This window comes from Vicugna pacos, chromosome 34 (assembly GCF_048564905.1).
Source record: "Vicugna pacos chromosome 34, VicPac4, whole genome shotgun sequence".
NCBI classification, from domain to species: domain Eukaryota; kingdom Metazoa; phylum Chordata; class Mammalia; order Artiodactyla; family Camelidae; genus Vicugna; species Vicugna pacos.
In genome coordinates, this window is record NC_133020.1 from 17,178,097 (window position 1) to 17,200,823 (window position 22,727).

Genomic DNA, 22,727 nt, shown 5'->3' on the forward strand with positions numbered 1-22,727 from the left:
CCCTGGGGACCCAGTTCACTCAGGGAGGCTCAGGCTACTTCATATTCATTACAGGCAGGAAATATCAGGGCTCTCCTATCAGGATCCAGCCTATGTGGGTCTGCGGCCTCAGCTTATCTGGGAATGCCTGAATCCCAGGAGAACTATGGTCAAACACAGGAGCTGTGGGAAGACCTGTTTCCTGGCTTACACACTCAGCAAGCACATGGCCCAAGAATGGTGGCACACATAAAAAGGAATCTGAAATTTTCTTATTTCCCAACTGACAGGTCTGAAGTCATAATGAGAGGGAGACAGAAGACTAGAAAAATGTCTGTTCCGCATTGACAATCCAAATGTGCTCTTAGTTGCCTTCACCTGTGTTCCCAAACGCCCACAAATACAATCATAGCATGCATCACCAGTTTCCCCTCCCCAAGAACCACATGGGCCCTCACATGGAGAAATACTCTGTTCTGGAGAATGAGTGCCTTCTCCTGACCACTGACATGTCTGGAGCTGATTCGCCCTTAGCTGTCACAAATTCTAAGTCTATGATCCACCACCATGTCTTTAATCTTTAAGGCCTCCATACAGCACCGACGTTGTGCAGAGTAGTGCTAACATGTGTTCACAGTGCATCTGAAATGATCAAAATCCCTCACAAATCCCAATTCTGCAATACGCTTTCTAAATCTCTAACTACCTGGCATGTATGAGACAGCACAGAGATGTTATCACAACAGTTACTCCCCTTTAATAATTGGGTAAATATGCTCAATAAATCTACAAGTCTTAAGGCAGGCACATCAAGGATAAAGTGACAAATTTATGCCACTCCTTATGGAGACATAAATGCCAAGAATAAAGACTGATTCCTCCCTCCCAAGGAGCCTGACGGCATTACAGAGAGGCGTATGTTCGAGGTGATGCTATCAAACGTAGGAGCTCATGCAAATTTGGAATCTCCAGGAAGGCTGGGCATTGAGGAGCTCAGATTCACCCTTTCCCGGACACAGAGCAAACACTACAGGAGATCAGCTGACCCACTCACCTGTCTGCGAGGCCCTCATCCCAGTCTCCTCCTCTGGGGGCACCTCCCCCTCGCTCATCCGAGAGGCAGGGGGAGCCTCAGGCAGTGGTACCTCTTCAGCATCATCATAACCCTCACCAGGGGCCTCGGTCCTCTGATCCGGGGGCTCTAAGGGCAGACAAGGGGGTCAAGGGAAACCAACATAAATGGGTTGTCCTGGGAAACACCTGAAATCTCTTCTGAACCAGAGTTTCTGAACTGCTCCATGGAGGCACAAATCACTCCTTGTCTCAGCAGGTTTTCTAAGGCCATATTTTATTTTGAAGTGTCCACGAAACAAAAAGTTATACCATTAGCTCAATACTTCTTATTAAAACTACAGATCTCAAAGAAATTCTTATGCCAATGATTCTTACTAAAATCTTTTGATGAATTATGCTTTCATGCTGTTATTTCTCAAAACAACATATGCAGGCTGTGACTGAGTGAGGGTGATTCTGGACACAGAGAGCCCAGCCCCAACGTGAGGCATCGCACAACAGCCCCAGAATGGGGGGAGCGTGGACCCCTCAGGAGACAACAGCTCCCGCCAATCCCAGTCAGAGGAAGCCTGTTCCCACTGGGTCTCATCTCTGTGAGGGGACGTCACCTGCCCCCTCTACCCAGCCAAGGCACGTCCACCTCTACTACCTGGAGTGGATTTATGGTCACTGTCCTCCGCACCTTCCTCGGTGTAATAGGGCAGTTGAGACACTGAGTCATCTGACAGGAACCCTAAGTGGAGAAAAACATCACAAAGAACAGAACAATCCTTCCCACACCCACCGGACCAGTGCTAAGGCTGAGAAGGCATGCTGGGGCCGTCATGGCGCCCACAGGGTTGGGGAGGCACACAGTGCACAGGGGCTCTGAGAGGCCCGTCCTGTGGCCTTTGGAGGGGCTGCCTCTGTGTGTCTGGGGCAGACGTGGGGAATGTGGGTGCTGGGAAGATGCCTCACAGCCAGTGGGTGGCTGACAACCAGGGGTCCCGGGAGGGGCAAACAGAGGCACACACCCGAGCTGCGCAGCAGATCCTCCTTCGTCGTTGCAAGGTAATCAATCTCCTCGTACACAGCCTCATGGACAGCGCCTTTGACCCTGGATAAGGCTGAGAAAACCTCCAGCAGGTCAGACATGCCTCCCCAGACACCCTGAGCCAACAGGCTAGTCCTTCATCTTCCCGCCGCACACACGTTGGGAGACCCTCAGGGCTGCCAGCACCTCTGTGTATCTCACACCTCACACACCATGCCCGTCTGCACCTTCTGCCCTCCCCTGGCCCTGGATCCACAGCTCAGCCTCCACTCTTCCTTGTCTCACATGAGAGCCATGACTTATGAGTGTCCATACCTCAGTCCTAAGAACCTGTGTATTCAGCCCTTAGGGTTTCACATGGAGCAGAAGGAGTTTTGCAGACGAATAGGGGTAAGAACAGAGACCTTGCCCACTTTTCCCCTTGTGTCACCTGACCCCGCTTCCCGCCTCCACACACTTCCCATGTTGCCCTCTACCCACTGCACCCACCTCTGCGCTCCGCTCTCCAACTGAGCAGCTGAGTCACCAGGATGACGAGGACCAGGAAGAGGAGGGCGCCCAGGATGAGGCAGAGGATCCCAGGCAGGGAGAAGATGCCAGGGATCGGATTGGAGCGTGGTCTGGTCCCTAAGGGGGAAAAAGCAAGAGCGTTCGGAGAAAGACACGGGCACAGAGAACCTTCCGAGGTCAGCGTTTCCAGAGAGCTCCACACAGTCAAGTCCCAGCCTCAGACTTAACCAGACTGACTGTGACTCGGCTTCCCCAGGTCTTCTCCTGAGATAATTCAACTCCACTCCTGCTGGTGTGTCCCAAGGGAGAGCTGCAGATGATCAGGGAGCTTCCACTGAGACAGCTTCTGAGCACCAGGCTCACAATTAACTCCTCTCTTTGGGCTTCACGAGACCAGAGCATCAAACAAGCCCAGGGACTGGCATCTTACTTTTGAAGAGCAACAGTCACGGGAAAGTAATAAAACCTTGGATTCTGCAGCACAGTAATCAGCCTCCCCTGGCCCATGGGGACATGAGAAACTTCTGGCACTGTGAACCAAGGCAGGTTCCCTGGGAAAGTGCCCTGCTTCCCCGCCACCAGCCAGAGGTTCCTCAGGACCTGTCCTCTCCTGAGCTGGCTGATTCTGGCAGAGACCACAGAACAGGTCCCAGGAATCGGAATGTTCTCCCCGCCCGGGGACCGTGGCACCGTACCTGCTGTAGCGGGGGGCAAAGCAGTCCTCTCACCTGGAGAGAAAAAGAGGGGTTTGCAGCACAGGGACTGGACAGAATGCAGGGCAGCCCACGTTTCCTTCCTGAGCCCTGAGATCATCCCTCAGTTACCACAACATCCATATTGAGTCCCCCCAGCCCCCCTGTCCTACATCCAGAGCTATAGCATCAGGATGCTTTCTGGACACAAAGTCCGCATCCTACCGCAGCCAAGCCCATTGTCCCGTTGCTGCCCCTCCTCAACCGGAGCGGACCCCACGCTGCTCCACTCACCAGAGCACCTCACCCCGGCGTCCTCCTCGTGCTTGCAGTCGTTCTGCCCCCAGGACTCCGCAGCACAGGCCCACAGGGAGGGCTCGCTGCCCCTGCACTGCACCTCATCCAGCCAGATGCTCCCGTTCCCGGGGCCAAACGCTGCACTTCCCAGGGCTTCCAGGGCGTGGCCACAGCCCAGCTGCTGACACACCACCTCGGCCTCTGCCAGGCTCCAGGAGTCATCACACACTGTGCCCCAAGAGCCGCTGTGCCAAACCTCCACACGCCCTGAGCACTGGGAGCCTCCTCCCCGGAGTCGGAGCTTCTCTTTGTCTGCAAGGACAGCAGCCCCTCCTGTTACTGCCCGTGGTGGGGAGGCAGGAGCCCCTGGGAGCCACAGGGGCAGTGGGAGAGGCTGACGTACCTGTGCAAGGTGCAGCACTTGGACAGCTCTGGTTTCTCCTTCCTGCGGAAGCAAACAATGGGGAAGCACTGAATCAGGGACAGCTGGGGGTGTTCTCATCCCCAAACAAGATTATCCAGCGTCCTTGGCTCGGTTCAAAGGATGAGTTAAAACACAGGCTTCATCATCTACTGGGCTGAGACATTCCCTGGATCTTATCACCAGCTGAAATGACTTTATCTGTTGTTTATCACTCTCCACACCCCACAACAAATACAAACACAGACATCTACACAAACTCACACAAACCCCTAAATGAAAGCCCCCCTCGAAGGAGGACCTTCATATCTTGTTCACCTTGTGTTTCTGCTGTTAGGACCGTGCCCTGCACTGCGTACGCACTCATTCAAGTACGTATGGAGAAACTTCTCTAACGACTGTGATAGAGGCTTGATGTTTACTGAGTGAACAAATAGATAAATAAAGTCCAGTGGCATGTAATTCCTTTAAATTCTTGCTCATCAGTAAGATAATAAAGGAAATACAAATTAATATCGATGGTTTGTGGTAACAGAGAAGAGATATTTTAAAAAATAATGAGTCCAGAATCACAGATTAGTTTACATTCAATAATACATTTATACATTTTAGAGGGAAATTATATAACAGACTCTACACATTTCTTATCTGTTTTTCAGTATGACATATGGGCAGGCAAAGAGATTAATACAGGGAGAGGACAGTTTTTTTAAAAAAGAAAAAGATAGTTTTCCTTTATTTTAAGGGACAATAGATAAGTAGACAAGTAGCTAGGGAGTGTCAATGAGTCTCAGATAAACACACTGAGAAACACTGTGCTAAGAGGACACAGAGACAAAACAAAGGACCAAAAAACTACATAAACGTATAGAAGACGAAGGAAATAAATATAAATTCAAAACAATGCAAGAACACACACATATACACCATATTTGCGATGAAATGTCAGAATTGGCTTATCCTTTCCGTGTCACCCCATCAGACCTCCTCTGCCCGAAGCAGTGAGACATGTCCAGAAACCCTGGCAGGACCTGTTCTGTGGGGTTTGTTCACTTTCAGGATTGGAGAACTCACTACCTCTCAATTCATCGCGTTTGACTTTAGGAAATTATGATCCACATAAGGTCTTAGAGTTTAATATCCCTTCAACCTTCCACAGGACCCAGAAACAGGGATGAGGAAAGAGATGCCAGGAAGGGAGGGAGATTCTACCTTTGAAATATCTATTACCACCCTCCACCTCTGCTGCGGATTTCAGACAACGCCCAGCATATCATCCAGCGTAAACCTGAATGAGGTGTGTGTATGTGTTGGGGTGACGAAGAGAAACAGGGAGAGAAGGAGGGAGACAGAGACACAAAGAATGGGGGACAAAACGTTGAACAAAGGGAAAACACTGGGAAACTGCAAAAGAAGGAAGGAAGGAAAGGATGAAGGGAAGCAAAGAAGGAGGGAAGGAAGGAAGGAAGGGAGAAAGAAACCAGCAGCAAAGCCTTTGTCCTCCTTACGTCCACCTTCAAGTGTCTCAGGATGAGACCTGTGGGCTTTTGTAAGCTTATTGGTCTTGGCATTTCTATATGGTCTGGCTTTAGATAATAGTCAAGTTATTGAGAAATCCCAGCATATTCAGTCTAGATAGGAAGACAACTGGAAATGATGAGTCCTAGAAAGTCATTGGACAATATCTATTAAAATTTGTCTGTGTTTCTATCTATGCACATGTGTACATGGACATGTGCCTGCGTGTGTGTGTGTATATATATATATCTTTTGATCTAATAATACCAACATTTGCAGTAAGCTTAAGTAGTAAAGTCAATGGCGTATAGCGATACATGTACAAAAATCCTTACTACAGAATTATTTGTAGAGGGGGGAAAGTTAAAAGCAATCAAATTGCCAATAAATGGGCAAATGGTCCTATGAACTGGAGTACCAACCTCTCATGAATGAGATATTAAGCCATTGCTTTACAAATGAGTTAGCGCTACCTGGAGGAATATCCATGAGATTCAAGTGATAAATAGCAAATTGAACAATAATGTGGATAATATAACTCCAACCTTGTAAAAGTAAATAATAATACAAGTTCAACATGAACTCTTTTATGGGCATATGAGTTTACATATGTTTATATGAAGGTGGAGGAATTTGAAGAATAGCATATATCAGTCCATTCATCTTGTTTGCATCAGGAGGATATAGATGGACAAGAGCTCATGAGATGTGATTCATTTATCTTTTTATGTTTTATATGTCTTCTCTATTTACAATAAGCTAGGAATGTCTTTGTAATTTAGGTGAAAGAGAAAGGACCTGGTCTCTCTCTCAGCATAAAACAAACTAGTGCAAAGGACACAACATCCGTAGTGCCAAGCATGGCACAAGTCTAGCAGGAGGAAGTCTGCCCGCTGCAGGGAAGAGACACAGAGGCAGGCAAAAGGGGACATAAGGCCTGGCCATCCCTTCATGCCCCCAGTCTTCTTTCATCTGGCAGTATTGTTCTTTTCCTTGGGGATCATCACAGGGGTGACATTCCCTTAGGCTACTTGTACCGAGGAAGAGCACAGATTTCTAACCTCCATCCATCATCAGGGTCCTGCCTCCGGAGAAGCTCTGGCAAGTCTCCTCCCTCTTCTGTGGGAAAGTCCTTCAAAGCCTGAGGTCAATAATCCGTCTACACCTACTCTGGAATTCATGCTAACTGGTCTGATTACAGACTCCCTCTGACACAGTTTCCAGTTGCTTTGCACTTGGACACAATGCACTTACATGATGAAATGTGCCAGCATCCCTTTTAAAGGAGGTTCACCCTACGGTGCATCAATGAATTGATCAACCTGGTAATTAAAACAAATTTACTCCCAACATTGGATACAACACTCCTGCATTTTACTTTTCATTCTTTGCCCTTCACTATTTCTCAAAGAAGATGTGTGTATTTTTCACCATTACCTTATTTTTTATACTTTTATTTTTGATTTCCACTCCCATTCTCAAAAGTGTTCTCATTAGGACATTCAAGGACAAACAAAGAGCTAAATCTACTGGGCACTTTTCCGTTCTCATTTACTTACTGCCACAGTAGAACTTAACACATATGCCCACCCACTTTCCTTGAAAATGTTTTTGAAGCTGACATCCAAACACAGCATTGCCTGGGTTAGTTTTCCTCTGCTCTTCACTGGACTCCCTGCCAGTTCATGCACTGTACTACCTAGCTTTCAAAAGTTAGTGTTCATTGGATTCTGTCTTAAAGGGTTTATTTTTCCAATGATCTCATGTATCCCTATCTAAACACCTCTATGATAACTCCCAAATGTATGTCTCCCAACTGGATTTCCTTTCAAAACTCAAATGGCATAGTTCTAAATGCCTAATGACATCTCCACTTAAGTGTCTCATCTACTTGGAATGTAATGTACCCAAAACTGAGTCCATGGGATCCTTTCCATGAGCTTCTGCATTTCCTGTATTAAGAACAGGCACTACCACCCTTCTAGCAGTCACCCTTGACTCCTCCAAGATATCCCAAGTCACCATTATACAATCTGCATTTCTCTTGCAATAACCCTTAATTTATACTGTACTCAAGAGATAGCTTCTTAATGCAAAACTGCTTAATTTAACTCACAGCCTAAAAACCTTTCAATTAGTTTTAATTACACCCTCATGAAAATACTTTTAGTTTGGACCACACAATAAAAACGGTTATTCATTCATTCAATGACTGTTTATTATCTACTGTAATGCCAGGTACTGTCACAGCAATGGATATATAGTGGTGAATACCCCAGTCAGCCAGTCAAAATCCTTTAGGACATGGTATTTTACAAAAAAATAAGAGACATGGATAATAAATATGAAAAAGGTCATTTCACATAGTAATAAACTATGAAAAGCATTAAAATGCGCTGTAAAATGCAAATTAGTCTGGGCAGGGGAATTGGAACCCTACAAGAGGGACTGAGAAAAGCAATCCATGTGCTCAGGGATAACCATGGAGTGTCAGGGGTATGTCATAAAGAGTCTAGGGAGAGGTAACAGCAGTTAGGTGGATATAAGGGCCTCAGCAAGGAGACGATATTGAAAGTGACAAATGAATGATGAGAAGTTGACAGGCAAGCAAAGCAGACAGAACAGCTGGTGCGAGGTCGTAAGATGGACACACCAACAGTCTGGTAAGAGGATACTGAGGCGTTAAATGATGGCGACACCTTCCCTTACTGCCCATTCTGCCTATTCTGTGGACACAAAGAAGGTCAATATGCACGACGACTGAAGGAAGAGTTAAGAGCAGAGGAGGACTGAGTGCTTGGTAGGGGACAGACATTGTAGGCTTTTGTCAAACAGTAGGAAAAATTGGAGTTTGATCTTGAGTTGAGTAGGAAGCTTCTGGGGGCTTACTGGCAAGAAACAGGATACAAAGTCATTTTAAAAATCGCTCTCTACCTGACAGAGAAAGAATATATTAAGGAAGGGGAAGAATGGACCTACATGACTGCCAGAAACTGTTGGAATAATCCGGACAGAGATCATCTTTCCCAGACCAAGATGATAGTGAGCATAGAAGGAACAGAAGGACTAAGGATATATTTGAGGATAGAGCCAACAGAACGTGCTGCTACACTGAAAGCAGAGGGTGAGGGAACAGGAGAGATAAAGGTTGACTCCTGTACGTTGAGCTTAAGGAACTGAGTAACGGTAGTGACATTAACTTTAGAGGGGAGAATAATAGTGGAGGAAAGTTAGCAGCAGATGTTGCTAAGGTAGAATCAACATTCTGTTCCAGACTAAATCTGAGTGGTCTATTGATATTCAGCTGGAGATGTCAGGTAGCCATGGAATATATGAGTTTGGAGATAAGGGCCGACGTCAGTTGCAGAGGCGTATATCTGAGACTTGTCAGTGTACACATATCGTTTAGGGCATGGGCCATAGGGAGGGAGTATAGATAAAAACGAGTAAAGAGTCTGACACTGAGCCCTGAGAACGTCTAAGACATAAGGGCTGAACACAGGAGGTGCAACCCAGTAAGAATAAAAACAACAAACAATGAGGTGGAGATTTGTCTCAGTTCTGTTTAAGGGTGTCGAGTAACTACTAATGGTTCCAGGAATAAGACGTCGATGAAGAACCTGGTGAGCCTGGAGCTGCAGCTGCTGGATGAGCTGCAGGTTGAGAAGAAACAGGAGAGGAATTGTTGAAATTCACCTCGGGACAAGGAGCTCCCTACTCCAAGTCGCACTCCAGACAAAAGTGTGTGAAAAGAGAAACACACAGCCTCCAGTCAATACAAAAGTCAGTGTTTTCAGGAGAAAAATCAGGTTTTGATCAGAACATGAGAGAGAAGGGACCACTGAGGCTATAAGGGAATTTGAGGATGATGGGATCCAAATTCCAACAAACTCTGCAGAACACTGTGGGTGAGTAAGATGAGGCGGACAGATGAGTGCACGGTAGTGGAAGAAAAGCCCAGAGGATGAAGGTTCAGCCAAGGACACTGGGATTCTGAGGGCGTCTTAGAAGAGATAAATTCAAGCAGGAAGATATGGCAACTTGAGCCCATTGACCTCTCAGAGGTTCTACATGATGTCCCAGCCAAGAGGATAAACAAATTCCTCTTTAACGGGATGGTTTTCTTGGGTCCTGCCTCCCAGAGGTGTCTGGCTCTGCTCATCACTCCACGGGAATCCTGCAGCACAGCCTCTCACCCTCTTTCTGCTCTGGCCAGGATGCAATTTTCTCAGTACCTCTAAGACACCATGTTTCCTCCCACAGCAGGGCTTACATGGACCAAAAACATCTCTCCACTTCTTCCTTTAAGAAACCCTTACTCATCCTTCAGTTCTCCAGGTAAGCATGATTTCTACTTTTGCCCCAATCACACACTTCCATAGCACTTTCTCATTCTTCACGAATCTTGAAATTCCTGTCTAACGGGAGATTTCCACAATGGATTATAAGTGTCATGGAAACAGAGACTATGTCTTTTCTCTTCTCTGTCCTCTTGCCTGGAATATAGATTTTTACCTACAAGACACGCAATTGCAATCTACCAGCAAACTGTCTTGAGAGTCAGTCTAGCTGGTGTAGATGCAATTCAGAGTCAAACACCCAGCGTTTACGAGACAGAGCAATCAGGACTGATTCTCTGCTCTGTCCCTACCTACGTTAAGGTATTGGGCATATCAATAACTACTCCTAGTTATTTAACAGTTGCTTGGAAAGTCTGAGTATTATTCATGCTTCCCACAGTTCAGCCCAATCTCCCTGGTATGTTTCACATAAACTGGTGTCAGCGTAGGTTTTTTTTACTTTATCCTTTGAAACAATATGGATTAGATAATCTTTATCCACACTTCATTTTGTACATGCAACTTAAAGTCATCACTTAGATTTGAAAATATAAAATCTCATTAGCAACATCCTACAAAAACTGGTGGGACATAGAAACAGGCAGTAAGTCACCTGCACAGGAGACGTAAGCTTCCTCCTTTGGAGAACAGGAATTGTATGTCCAAGGGTCAGAAGGACACTCCCAGAGAGAGGTATCAGTTCTCCGACACTGGATTAAATCTACCCACTGGGGTCTAGCACCTTCCCTAAAAGCAACAGAAGGGTTCAGGGTTCCACTGTCCCCACAGCCAAGCTGGCTGCAGATGATGGACAAGGTGAGCTCTTCCATGGGGCTGCGGCAGACACTGCCCCAGGTCCCGTTGTAGAAGACTTCCAGCCACCCGGCACACTCCTGGTCCTCGCTCACCATCCTCAGGGCCAGGAACTCTGAAATTGAAAGGGGGAAACAGGGCACAGTTGACACTCCACTCAACGATCTGGGTGCTCCTCTCTCCCAGAAATTGTCAACACTCATCCCTGACCCTGCTGAGGAGACACTCACTAGGTGACAAGACTGAAATTGGTCTCCCTTTTACCTGAGTTAGTCCATTTCTGTCTGCCTGTCTATTTCTACCACAATGATGTGATGGAAAATGGGCTGAGAGGAACACTCATCTGGGTACCCTGCAGGGAGGGGGAGCTGAATTCCACTTCCTGAAAAACCCGTGGAAGAGTATGTGAAAGGGATGTGGATAGTAGGGAGGCAGGCAGAAGGGTGGACCCCCCCAGAGACGTCCACATCCCAGTCCCTGGAATCTGTGAAAATGCTACCATAACTGGCAAAAGGGATTTTACACATATGATTAAGTCAAGGACCATGGGATGGTTAGATTAAGCTGGGATATTGTGGATTAACACGTGAACCCAGTCTAATGGCACTTTCCCATCCACTACCCTTACAATTGGAATCCTTTCCCTGACTGTGATTAGAGGGAGATGAGACATGGAAGAATGATCGGTGGAGACAAGGTTGTCTGTCTGAAGAAAAAGAGAAGGAGCTCTGAGCCAAGGAATTCATGCCGCCTTTAGAAACTAGAAAAGGCTGAGGAATTCTCCCCAAAGGCTCCAGGTAGAATGCAGCCCTGTGGACACCTTGACGTCATCCCACCAAGACCCCTGTCAGACTTCTAACCTGCAGAACGGTGAAATAATAGACCCCTCATTTTTTAACTACTCAGTCCATGGTGTCATTACAATACCAGTAGGGTCTCCAGAACTTACTGGAGAGTAAAGACAGACTGGAAAGACGGGCTCCAGGGAAGGGGCTTCCTCCTCTGGCCCTGCCAGCAGCTCTCCCTCAGGGCTCAGACCCCCGACCCCCAGGGCCCGCGCCCCCGGCCCCCCGCCCGCGGCCCAGCGCCGCGCAGACCTGAGCAGACGACCCCCGCGTCCTCCTTGTGCCTGCAGTCGTGCCGCCCCCAGCCCCGCGAAGGGCACCTCCACACGTGCGGCTCCTTCCCCGTGCAGTTCAGCTCGTCCAGCCAGATGGGCCCGGATCCCGCCCCGAAGCGAGCCAAGGCCGAGGCATCCACGGCTTGTCCGCAGCCCAGCTGTCTGCACACCACGTGGGCATCGGCCAGGTCCCAGCCGTCATCACAGATGGTGCCCCAGGAGCCCTGGTGGAGGATCTCCACTCTGCCTGCGCAGCGGCCGCCCCCGTCCGCCAGGCGGAGCCGCCTGCTGTCTGCGGGGAGAGGCTCGTGCCAGTGGGGGCCTTTCCACAGGGGAGGGAGGGCTTCTAGGCCTGCGGGACCCCCACCTGAGCAGTTGGCCGGGCTCCCCTCGGAGGCTGCAGAGCCTCCCGGTTCAGACACGGAGTCGTTGCACTGGGGCAGCACCTGGGTCTGGTTTCCTGCAGGACAGCAATGATCAGCGGGTTGAAGAACAAGAAATTGAATTAAACCGAATAATGACCTGCTGATCAGGTCTGAGATGAAAGCTGTAACACAGCAGTGAAGTTACCCTATTTAGAGTTCACCTTCTCTATGGAGCGTTCTGCTTCTGACGGTGCCAGAATTTCTGTTTTAAGCCAAGTATTTCACGAAGAATGAGTTTACAAAACCGAGAAAGTATCAATATTTGGGGCAGTGCTGAGAGCTCCCAAGGCGGTGAAAGTATTTGGACCCATGCTCTCCGATGTGGAAGGCAGAGGTGAGCCACCTCTTCTGAGGCCTTTGTCAATTGACCTCTAAAAGGTGAGTCTCTGAGAAGCTCATCAGAGACTCTGCAGACTCTCAGAGCTCGGGGAGCACAAAGCGTCATTCAGGGTCCAGCAAAGAGGAGGAGCCCTGTTAACGGGAACACTTGCATCACAGAAGGAAGAGTGAACCGGAAATAGACTGTTCCTCACAGGGACGGATGCCGGCTCTAACTACTTCACTTTCTTTTATATGAAGTGAGCATCTCCTAAATCAGGTGCCTGGAGGCAGCAAGTAAGATCCTGTCTGAAGAAGTTCTGCAATTTTTCATCTACAATGTATGTCAATCAAACATACCCAGCTATTAAAAAAATTTCTCCAGTATAGCACAGGGAACTCTGTTCAATATCGTGTAATAACCTTTAATGAAAAAAATATGAAAACGGATACATGCATGTATGTGCACGACTGGGACATTGTGCTGTACACCAGAAAGTGACACATTGTAATTGACTGCACTTCAATAAAAAAAGTGAAAAAAAAGTAACTATAAACAAAGACAATGCACATCAAATCTGACCCATAGAAAGTAGACCAATAATAGATATAATTATAAAAATCAATCAAATATAAGGCAAAGACACAGAAAAAATCATTTAAGCCTCATTTTTCTGAAAAGACATAAAATTCATCATTCAACAAGGGGGAAAAGAAAACAAAGGGAGGGAGGGTATAGCTCAGCGGTAGAGCACATGCGTAGCATGAACGGGGTCCTGGGTTCAATCCCCAATATTTCCAGAATAAAAATAAATAGTTAAGAAATACATTAAAACCTAATTACCCCTCCAAAACGGAAGAAAAGAAGCAAAAAAGATCTATTACTACCCTACATATACACATTAAAAAGAGGTTAAGAGGATATTATGAATAATCTTTTGCCAGGGCTTTTGGTTTTTTTTCCCCAGAGCATATTTTTAATTTGATACGTTTATATATTGTAATACTATTACCAGTGTAGCTTTGGCTAACACCTCTGTCACATCACATAATTATGCTTTCTTTTTCACAATGAGAACATTTAAGAGCTACTCTTTTAGCCATTTTGAAGTTTATAATTCAGTATTGTTGACTGCAATCACTATACTACACCTTAGATCGCCAGAATCTATTCATCTTCCAATTCTGTACCCTCTAACAAATCCTTATTCCCCCACCTCCCAGTCCATGGTGACCACCATTCTACTCTCTGTTTCTACAAGTAAGGCTTTTTAAGATTCCACATAAAAATGATACACAATGTTCTTCTTTCTCCGTATAATCTACCTTACAAACACAATGCTGTCAAGGTCCATCCATGTTGTCACCAATGGCAGAAGTCTCCTCTTTCTCGTGGTTGCATAATGTTACTCTGTGTGTGTGTCTGTGTGTGTGTGTGTGTGTGTGTGTGTGTGTATCACATGTTCTTTATTCGTTTATGTGTTGAAGGACACGTGACTTGTTTCTGTATCTTGGCTATTGTCAATACTGCTGCAATGAACATGGGAGTGCAGCCATATTTTCAATATCCTATATTCATTTCCTGAAGTCCACACCCAGAATTAGGAATGCTCTATTTTTTAATTTTGGAGGAAACTCCATACTGTTTTCCGTAGTGGTTGAATCAATTTACATTCCCACCAAGAGAGCACAGGCTTCACTTGTCCACATTTCCTCACCTGCGTGTGTATCTCGTCTTCTGGATGATAGTCTCTCTAAACGCTATAAGGTAACATCTCATTATGGTTATGGTTTGCATCTCCCTGATGACTGGTGATGTTGAGCACCCTTCATGCATCTGTTGGCCATTTGAATGTCTTCTTTGAAAAATCTTTAATCAGTTCCTCTGCTCAATTTCAGACAGATTGTTTGGGTTTCTGCTATTGAGTTGTAGAGTTTTTTTTTTAATATATTTTGGGTATTAATCCCTGATCTTATATAGCTTTTACACATATTTTCTCCCGTTCTGCATGTTGCCTGTTGACCATCCAACTGTTTCTTGTTATAAGATATTGCATCCCACAACTTTCACAGAGGCACTTTTAATCATGGACGTATGGTTAATTCGTTGGTAAAAAGAAGGGCAAAAAGGAGGCACATCTTACACCACCATGATGCTGGTGTCACTTCCCCTTTGCCAAAACCTTTCAACATTTAGCAAAAAGTGGAGAAATTCTTTGAATAGCACCACAGGAAATGACACCAGAATGAATAGAAAATCTAAATAATCTTGATTTATTAAAAATATTGAATTTATAATTTAATCTTTCTACTGTAAAAACACAAAAAGCAACCAACCTTAATCTCAGATGTATTTCAAGCTAAACACTTAATAATATTGCATGAGATTGAAATTTCCTATATTTTAATGAATATCTTTATACTTAAGAAATATATGCTGAGGTACCTAGTAAAGGAATCTGATGTGTATACTAATTCTCAAATGATTCAGAACCGGAAAAAAACCCTTCACTGAGGTGTACACTGAATGCATATCCTTTGTTGTCTGTGATTATACTTAAATACTTATGTTTATTTTTAAAATATTATTCCCCTTAATGCTTCTCGACCTCATCTCAAAAAATGAATAAATGATGAGAAAAAACATATTTCATCATGAAATATTTAACTTCTGAAGCCATTTTCCCTCATTCTCTGCTCTTGGGGACTTTTTCCACAAGGAGCATCCTGAGTACCAGTCAGCCCCTCCCTCTCTCTCACCTGAGCAGATCACAGAGGCTGTGTTTCCGTGGGCACAGTCAGGAGCACCCAGGGCAGTCACAGGGCAATTCCACAAGAAGGACTCAGCCCCCGAGCAGTGAAATCGGGCTTTCCAGATCAGATCGCTTCCTTCAACGAAGTATGGTCCTCTGGAGGTGGAGGTGGCGACTCCACAGCCAAGCTGACGACAGACAACATGGGCGTTGGCCATGGTCCAGTGGGATGCACAGAGCGCTCTCCATCCTCCAGAAATATGCATCTGCACTTGTCCCTCACACTGAGACGTGCCGTTGCTCATGAGCCGCACTTCTGTGTATGCTGGTAGAAAAGACAGGAGCTCAGCAAACTCTCATGTTTTTCTTACCTGACCAGGGTGTGCAGGGAGATTAGAGTCCTGATCCGCATCTCACCTGAACAGACAGCTTGAACAGCTCCGCTGTGGCGGCAGGTTCCTCCTGGACAGGGCACCCTGGGGCAGGACCAGAGCTCAGGCTCTTCCCCGGTACACCTGAACTCCTCAGCCCAGATTTGACCACCTGACCTTCTGAATGGCACGTGTCCCAGGACAGACACAGCCTTGCCACAGCCCAGCTCTGCACAGATGACCTGGGCTGTGAGGAAGGTAAAGTTCCCGTCAGACACTGGAGTCCACTCTTTTCCAGAATGCACTTCTACTTGTCCTGAGCAGGGTCCATGCCCTCCAACCAGACGCACAAATCCTAAGAGAAACAAGCAAATAAACCCAGTAAGTGTTCATGATCTTCTTGGCAATTGGGGAAAAAAGATGTCACAGGAAATGGCATGGAAGCAACAGCTTTTTTTCTCCAAAAGCGGGGCATGGAGAGGGAATTTGTCATTTAGTGTTATAACCGCATTTCACAAGACAGTTTCTGTAGAGAAATCCAGAAGAATTTGAAGTGGCAGTTTGGAATGGCTGAATCCCAAGAACAAATATAATGAGATTGGTTAGAAATGTGAATCCCTTATCTAGGGGTCTGGAAACTACAGGGCTCAAGACAGGTCATCCAGAATGACTGAATAACAGGAACATACATTTCAGAGCATTGCTTGGAAATGTGCGCCTACAGAGCCCACGTCAGTAATGCATAAACACGTGCACACTCAAACTTGAGTACAGAAATATGAAGAATAGAATCAACCCACAGGGACCTGGGCTGTGACAGTAGAGACCCATCATCCAGACAAAGTTAGAAAACCATCCTGAGTCTCATGGGGTTAATATTCTGATCAGATTTCTCTCCCAAGAGCCAATCCTCCAGTGACTTAAGGTAGAGAAAATCCCCAGGGCTGGATCCGTGAGTGCAATTCGACCTGCAGACAGATGACAGCTTAAGCGAAAAAATACACACATTGTAACCAATCCACTTTTATTGTATCAAGTTTTATTTTTCTGATAAATTTTGGTGGCAAAACGTTCCCATGAATTTCTTAGGTGACCTAAAAGGGGAAAAAGATGAATCTGTCAAATTGTGCTGAGAAAGCTCAGAGAGCCACAGGAGAGAGACGGGGTTGTCCTAGTCATTTCTCTTGATAACCTAGCAGTTGTTGTAAACATTAAATAGGTGCAGCTTTCTGTATGTCAATCACACCTCAATAAACTAGCTTCAAAATGAAAGTCATTATTTTCTTAGGACCCTAAATGAGTATTATCAAAGGTCTGCGGAAAGTGAGACTGCAAAAGAGCACTTTTCTGATGATCGTCCCCGACAGAACACAAAAGAGCTGATTGGCACTGGCTGCTAAGGGCTTATTGCAAATGTTCTTCAGGCTCCCCCATCCCATCATCCCATCAGATTACATGGTCCTATTCTAGGGCCCAACCACAAGCATTAGGGCATTCACTATGATACCTGATCTCTTCCTCCATTCCAGATGTTCTGATGGGATTCATGACTTGGACATCTCATCCATCTTTGTAATACCAACTGGACACATCTCTGGAAAATTCTCTGACCACCCACTCACACTCTAGGTTCACTGCTGTCTTTACTGCCTCCACCTTGGCTCCGGTCAGACACACTTAGACAGGACTGAGCACTTCTTCTGAGTCACTTTTCAGTTCTCTTGTCCTCACTGCAGTTAGTACTTGCTTTGCTCCAGCTACTGCACTGTAAGTCTAGAACTTTATATTTTCCTGCTGCCTGAACATCCCCACAAACAGGATGTGAGCACCACACCCAGGTGACCAGGAGCAGCAATGTGCAAAGACTAACCCCCACGACATATCACCTGTCTTGTGCACACCTGGCTGTGACCTAGTGATGCTCCAGTGTAACCCCTGAACCACTTTTGCGTGTATAACTCCACCCTGACACCCAATATTGGCTCTTGTTCACAGGTCTTCACCCTCTGTTTTGGACCCCGTGCTTGGCTGAGTCTGCCCCATTGGCACCTCCCCTACGTATCCCCCTTACGACATGTGGTGACTCTGTCTCTCTAGGACCCATGAGTACAATACACTGTGCTTGCTGCCCCTCTCATGTACCTGCACCTGACCGACCATCTCATAAACGAACACAAAACAGCTCCCATGATGGAACTAAGTCACAGAGGTCCAGCTCAGCAGTTGTACCTGTGTGAATCATTTGACCTCAGCTGCCTGTCTCCTACGACATATGACAGAGCCCTGAGGGCCCAGGGATCCATAGGTCTGGGGCCTTTACTGCCCAGGGCCAAGCAGCCCTTATGCTGCCTTGAGCACCTAATGCTCAAGAAAGCACTGTGTTACTGGAGTTTTCACCAAAGTGTGCTTAAAGGCTCACAATTATTCTGGGAATGAGACTGAGGCTCCTCCTGCGGGGGTCCCCTCCCAGACAGGATAGGCCTTACCTGAGCAGACTACTCCAGAGTCCCAATTATGGTCAAAGCCATCACTAGTGTAGTCTTTTATAGGATATTTAGAACAGTCATGGAGAGCTGACTCTGTCCCTTCACAGGAAACATTGAAAAGCCAAATGGGGCCAACCCCTGGTCCAAAATATGACCCTGTGGGAGCATCAATAGCATCTCCACATTCCAGCTGTCTGCACACCACAGCTGCATCCAGCAAGTCCCAGAGGTATGTGTCCACAGTGCCCCATCTTCCTTGGTACTTCACTTCCACTCTCCCCTTGCAGCGGTGGCCTCCATCCATCAGCCTCAGCTCCAGAGCTGCAAGAGAGACATGGACACAGAACACAAGACACAGGAGAGATTTTTAGGAGACAATGTGGTGGTACAAGTACTAAAAATTGAGCTCTCTGAAGGGAAAAAAAATGCCTGCTCTATAGGATTTGTTAATTTCTATGGTGCAAATATTCCCACAGTGCTCAATTCTAAGCTACCAGTGTGGCATCATTGAACACGGGGCTGGGAAGGGATGCACTCAATTATTTCTCTTAACCCTGTAGAGCCCAGCTCCAGGGACACCACCAAGGACAGGCCATCAGAGGACTCTGGATGCTGCCCTCCCAGGAGACATGCCCAAGACCACCAGGGGCCCAGACCGCCATCTCAGTTACAGCTCACAGCCCTTGATGCCAGGGAGAAACCTCCCCTCTCCTTCTCTATCCTATAAGGGGCACTCTCATCTAGCTTAGGAACAGAGGACTGTGATAAGCAGCCTCTAAAAAGTCCCTACGATGCCTTCAACAGCATATTCATGTCCCTGTGTGACCCCCCACACTTGACTGTACCTCATAACATGCATCTAACAAATGGGATTTGGCAAAAGTAACGAGTTGTCACTTTAAGAGATTAGCTTTTAAGACGACTCTGGTTTCTCCCTTGTTGCCCTATCTTGCTCTCTCTTGCTCTGATGAAGCCAGCTACCATGTTGTCAGCTGGGTGTGGAGAGACCCGCATGACAAGGGACTGAGGGAGGCCTCAGCAAACTGAAAAACATCAATACTGAGAAAAGAGATTGAATCAATACTTAAACATCTCCCAAAGGAAAGGCCAGGAACAGATGTTTCCATTGGTGAATTCTACCAAATATTTAAGAGGAAATAATGCTTGTCCTTTGTAAACTATTCCAAAAAACTGAACAAGGGACACATCCAAAGTAATTTTACATGGCCAGCATTAACCTGAGACAAAAGCTATGTAAGGACACTCCAAGAAAAGAAAGTTATAAGCCAATGTCTTTGATGAATATAAATGCAAATATTCTCAACACATTTTCCCAACTGAATTCAACACCACATTAAAAGGACTAAACACCATGATCAAATAAGATTAATTCTTAGGATGCAAGGATGCTTAAACATGCAAATCAATATATGAGATACACTATATTAATGTGAATGAAAGATAAAATTCATGATCATCTCAATAGATGCAGGGAAAAATATCTGACAAATTTTAATATCCTTAAATTTAAAAACCTCTCAAAAACTTAGATATAGAAAGAATATTTCTCAGCATAACATAGACCATCTATGAGAAGCTCAGAGTTAACATCACACTCAACAGTGAAAGCTTGAAAGCTTTCTCTCTAACATCAGAAATGAGACAAGTGTGTCTACTCTTACTCCATTCTCATAGTATGGGAAGTCCCAGCCAGAGCAATTAAGTAAAAAAATAAATAAAAACATCCTAATTGGAAGAGAAGAATTAAAATTGTCTCTGTAGATGACATGATGCTATATATGTAGAAAACGTTGATACTAAAACCAATAGGAAAAAACTGTTAGAACGAATAAACAAAGTAAGCAAAGTCACACGAGACAAAATCAATGTACAGAAACCATTTTCACTTCTATACATTAACAGTGAAACATTGGAAAAAAATTAAGAGGATAATCTCATTAAAATTATATCAAGAGCAATAAAATACTTAATAATTTTACAACAGGTGAAAGATCTTATAAAAAGTATAAGACTAATGAAAGAAGTTGAGGAAGACAGAAATCAATGGAAAGCTATCCCATGTTCATGAATTAGAAGATTTAATATTGTTAAAATGTGCATCCCACCCAAAGCCATCTGTAAGTTCAATGTAATTCCTATCAAGACCAATGGCTTTTCCACAGAAATAGAAAAAAAGTACTAAAATTCATTGCAAACCACGAAAGACCTCACATAGTCAAGGCAATGTTTGAGAAAACAACAACAACAAAAACCAAGCTGGATTTGTGATTCCTAACTATACGCCATGACTATTGTAATCAAACCATGGAGCAATGATATGAAGATAGACACACAGACCAACAGCAGAGAATGAGGGCTCAGAAATTAACCCGTGCATATATGGTCAACTAATGTCTGACTAGCAAGCCAAGAATACTCAATGAAGAAAGAGAGTCTTTCCAATCAATGGTGTTGGGAAAACTGGATATTTACGTGCAAAAGAATGCAACTGGAACCCCTATCTTACACTACTCCTGAAGTTAACTCAAAATGCACTAAAGACTCGAATCCTTGTAAGACCTGAAACCATAAAACTCTTAGGAAAAAAATTTCTTCACGTGGGTCTTGTCAATAATTTTTTGGATATGACACCTAAAGCAAAAGCAACAAAGTCAAAATAAACAGTGAGACCACATCAAACTAAACAATTCCTGTGGAGCAAAAGGAACTATCCACAAAATAAAAAGACAACCTATGGAATGGAAAAAACTACTTACAAATTACATGTCTGAGAGTGGTTAATATCCGATATATATGAGAAACTCACGAGTCAATGGCAAAAACACACACACACAGACACAAAACCACAGATAATCTGATTTTAAAATAGGCAAAGGATATAAATACACATTGTTCCCAAAGAAGAAAAACAAGTGGCCAACAGGTACATGAAAACACGCTCAACATCACTATCAGGGAAAAGCAAATCAAAATCACAAGCTATCACCTCACACCTCTTACGATAGCTCTTGTCAAAAAGACAACAGATAACAGTGGTTGGCAAGCATGTGGAGAAAAGGGGAAATTTGTAATATAAGTTGGTGCAGCCTCTGTGGAAAACAGTATGGACATTTCTCAAAAAATAAAAAATAAAACGACCATCTGATCCAGAACTTCCATGTCGGGTATATACCTTAAAAAATGAAATCATGATCTTGAAGAGAAACCTGCACCCCCATGGTCGGCAGCATTATTCACAATAGCCAAGAAATGGAAACAACCTAAGTGCTCATTGACAATTATAAGGATAAAGAAAATGTGGTAAATACTTGATGTATAGAGAGAGATTTCTAGGTATATCTATAGATTTAGATACAGGTATACACAGGCGCAGGTGGTATGGATATACACAGTGGAGTAATTATTCAGTCATAAAAATGAAGGAAATTCTGCCTTTGGGATAACATGGATGGTCCTTGAGGGCCTTATGCTAAATGAAATAAGTAAGACAGAAAAAAACAAATACTGCCTGATCTCCCTTATCTCTGTGTGGAATCCAAAAAAAGCCGAACTCATAGAACAAAGAGTATATGGCTGGTGCCTGGTCAGGGTTGGTGGCGGGGAAAATGGGTGAAAGTAGTAAAAGAGTACTAAGTTCTACTTATAACATAAATAAGTTCTGGGGTTGTAATGTATTTGTGACATTGGTAATACCGGATTCTATACTTGAATGTTACTAATAAAGTCAATCTGAAAAGTTCTCATAACTCACACAAAAAGTAAACTATGTGATATGCTAAATATCATTTCATAATATATATGTGTTTCAAATCATCACATTATGCGCCTTACACAATATCATACATAAATTGTATCTCAATAAAGCTGGAAAAATAGAAAAAAAATACATAGGACAAAGCTTTTGCAAATACAAGGGAAAAAATGACAGAATAATAGTTATGGGGGCTTAGTATATATGTCTCAGCATTTGATTATTGAAAGAAACTATTTAAAATAAATCATGTTATATAAAAGTGACCTATAGGAAGCATGTATGCAAACATGGGTTTATATATTAGACGCTATTAACGATACCATACATTGTAAATAGTAAACAACTTCATTTCCAGAATGCATGGCCTCCGCTTAAATTAAACTTCTTTAAGGAAGCCTTCTCGGCTTCTCCCAGCTAGATTCAGAAACGCTGCTGGTGTCCCTGCTGATGGCACTTGTCAGAGTTTATTCCAAATTCTTGTCTTGGTGCCCAGCCTCACTAGCTTTACAGGCCAGGGAGCGCTTCACTCATCACCACTGGGGCCTCGGCACCTAGTGAACTGCAAAGGCTATGAATTCAATACCCTACGAAGCTATCCGTAAATCAATAAACACTTGTGGAATGAAAGTCTAAATAAATTCCAAAAAGCAGGTAAGGTAAATGCCATGGTGTCATTTAGCATGTTTCTTTATGTGGCATTGAAATCAGTGAGAAAAGAAAAAGACAAAAGTCAGGAATTACATAGTAAAAACAAAGTAAAATTAGATATAACTTCATATCCTATATGAAATAACTTACACAG

General features: G+C 44.6%; 1 protein-coding gene across 1 annotated transcript in view; it reads right to left on the reverse strand.

Moving 5' to 3' along the window:
• Positions 1–22,727, reverse strand: part of LOC102532340 (antigen WC1.1-like) — a 60,824-nt gene that overhangs the window by 35,322 nt on the left and 2,775 nt on the right. Inside the window, exons 2-9 of the mRNA XM_072954630.1 lie at positions 18,151–18,471; positions 15,711–16,019; positions 15,301–15,618; positions 12,165–12,257; positions 11,775–12,089; positions 10,478–10,792; positions 3,989–4,030; positions 3,583–3,897 (exon numbers count right to left, since the gene is read on the reverse strand). Coding sequence (XP_072810731.1) covers positions 3,583–3,897; positions 3,989–4,030; positions 10,478–10,792; positions 11,775–12,089; positions 12,165–12,257; positions 15,301–15,618; positions 15,711–16,019; positions 18,151–18,471 — 2,028 coding nt within the window. The remainder of the gene's footprint in view (positions 1–3,582; positions 3,898–3,988; positions 4,031–10,477; positions 10,793–11,774; positions 12,090–12,164; positions 12,258–15,300; positions 15,619–15,710; positions 16,020–18,150; positions 18,472–22,727) is intronic.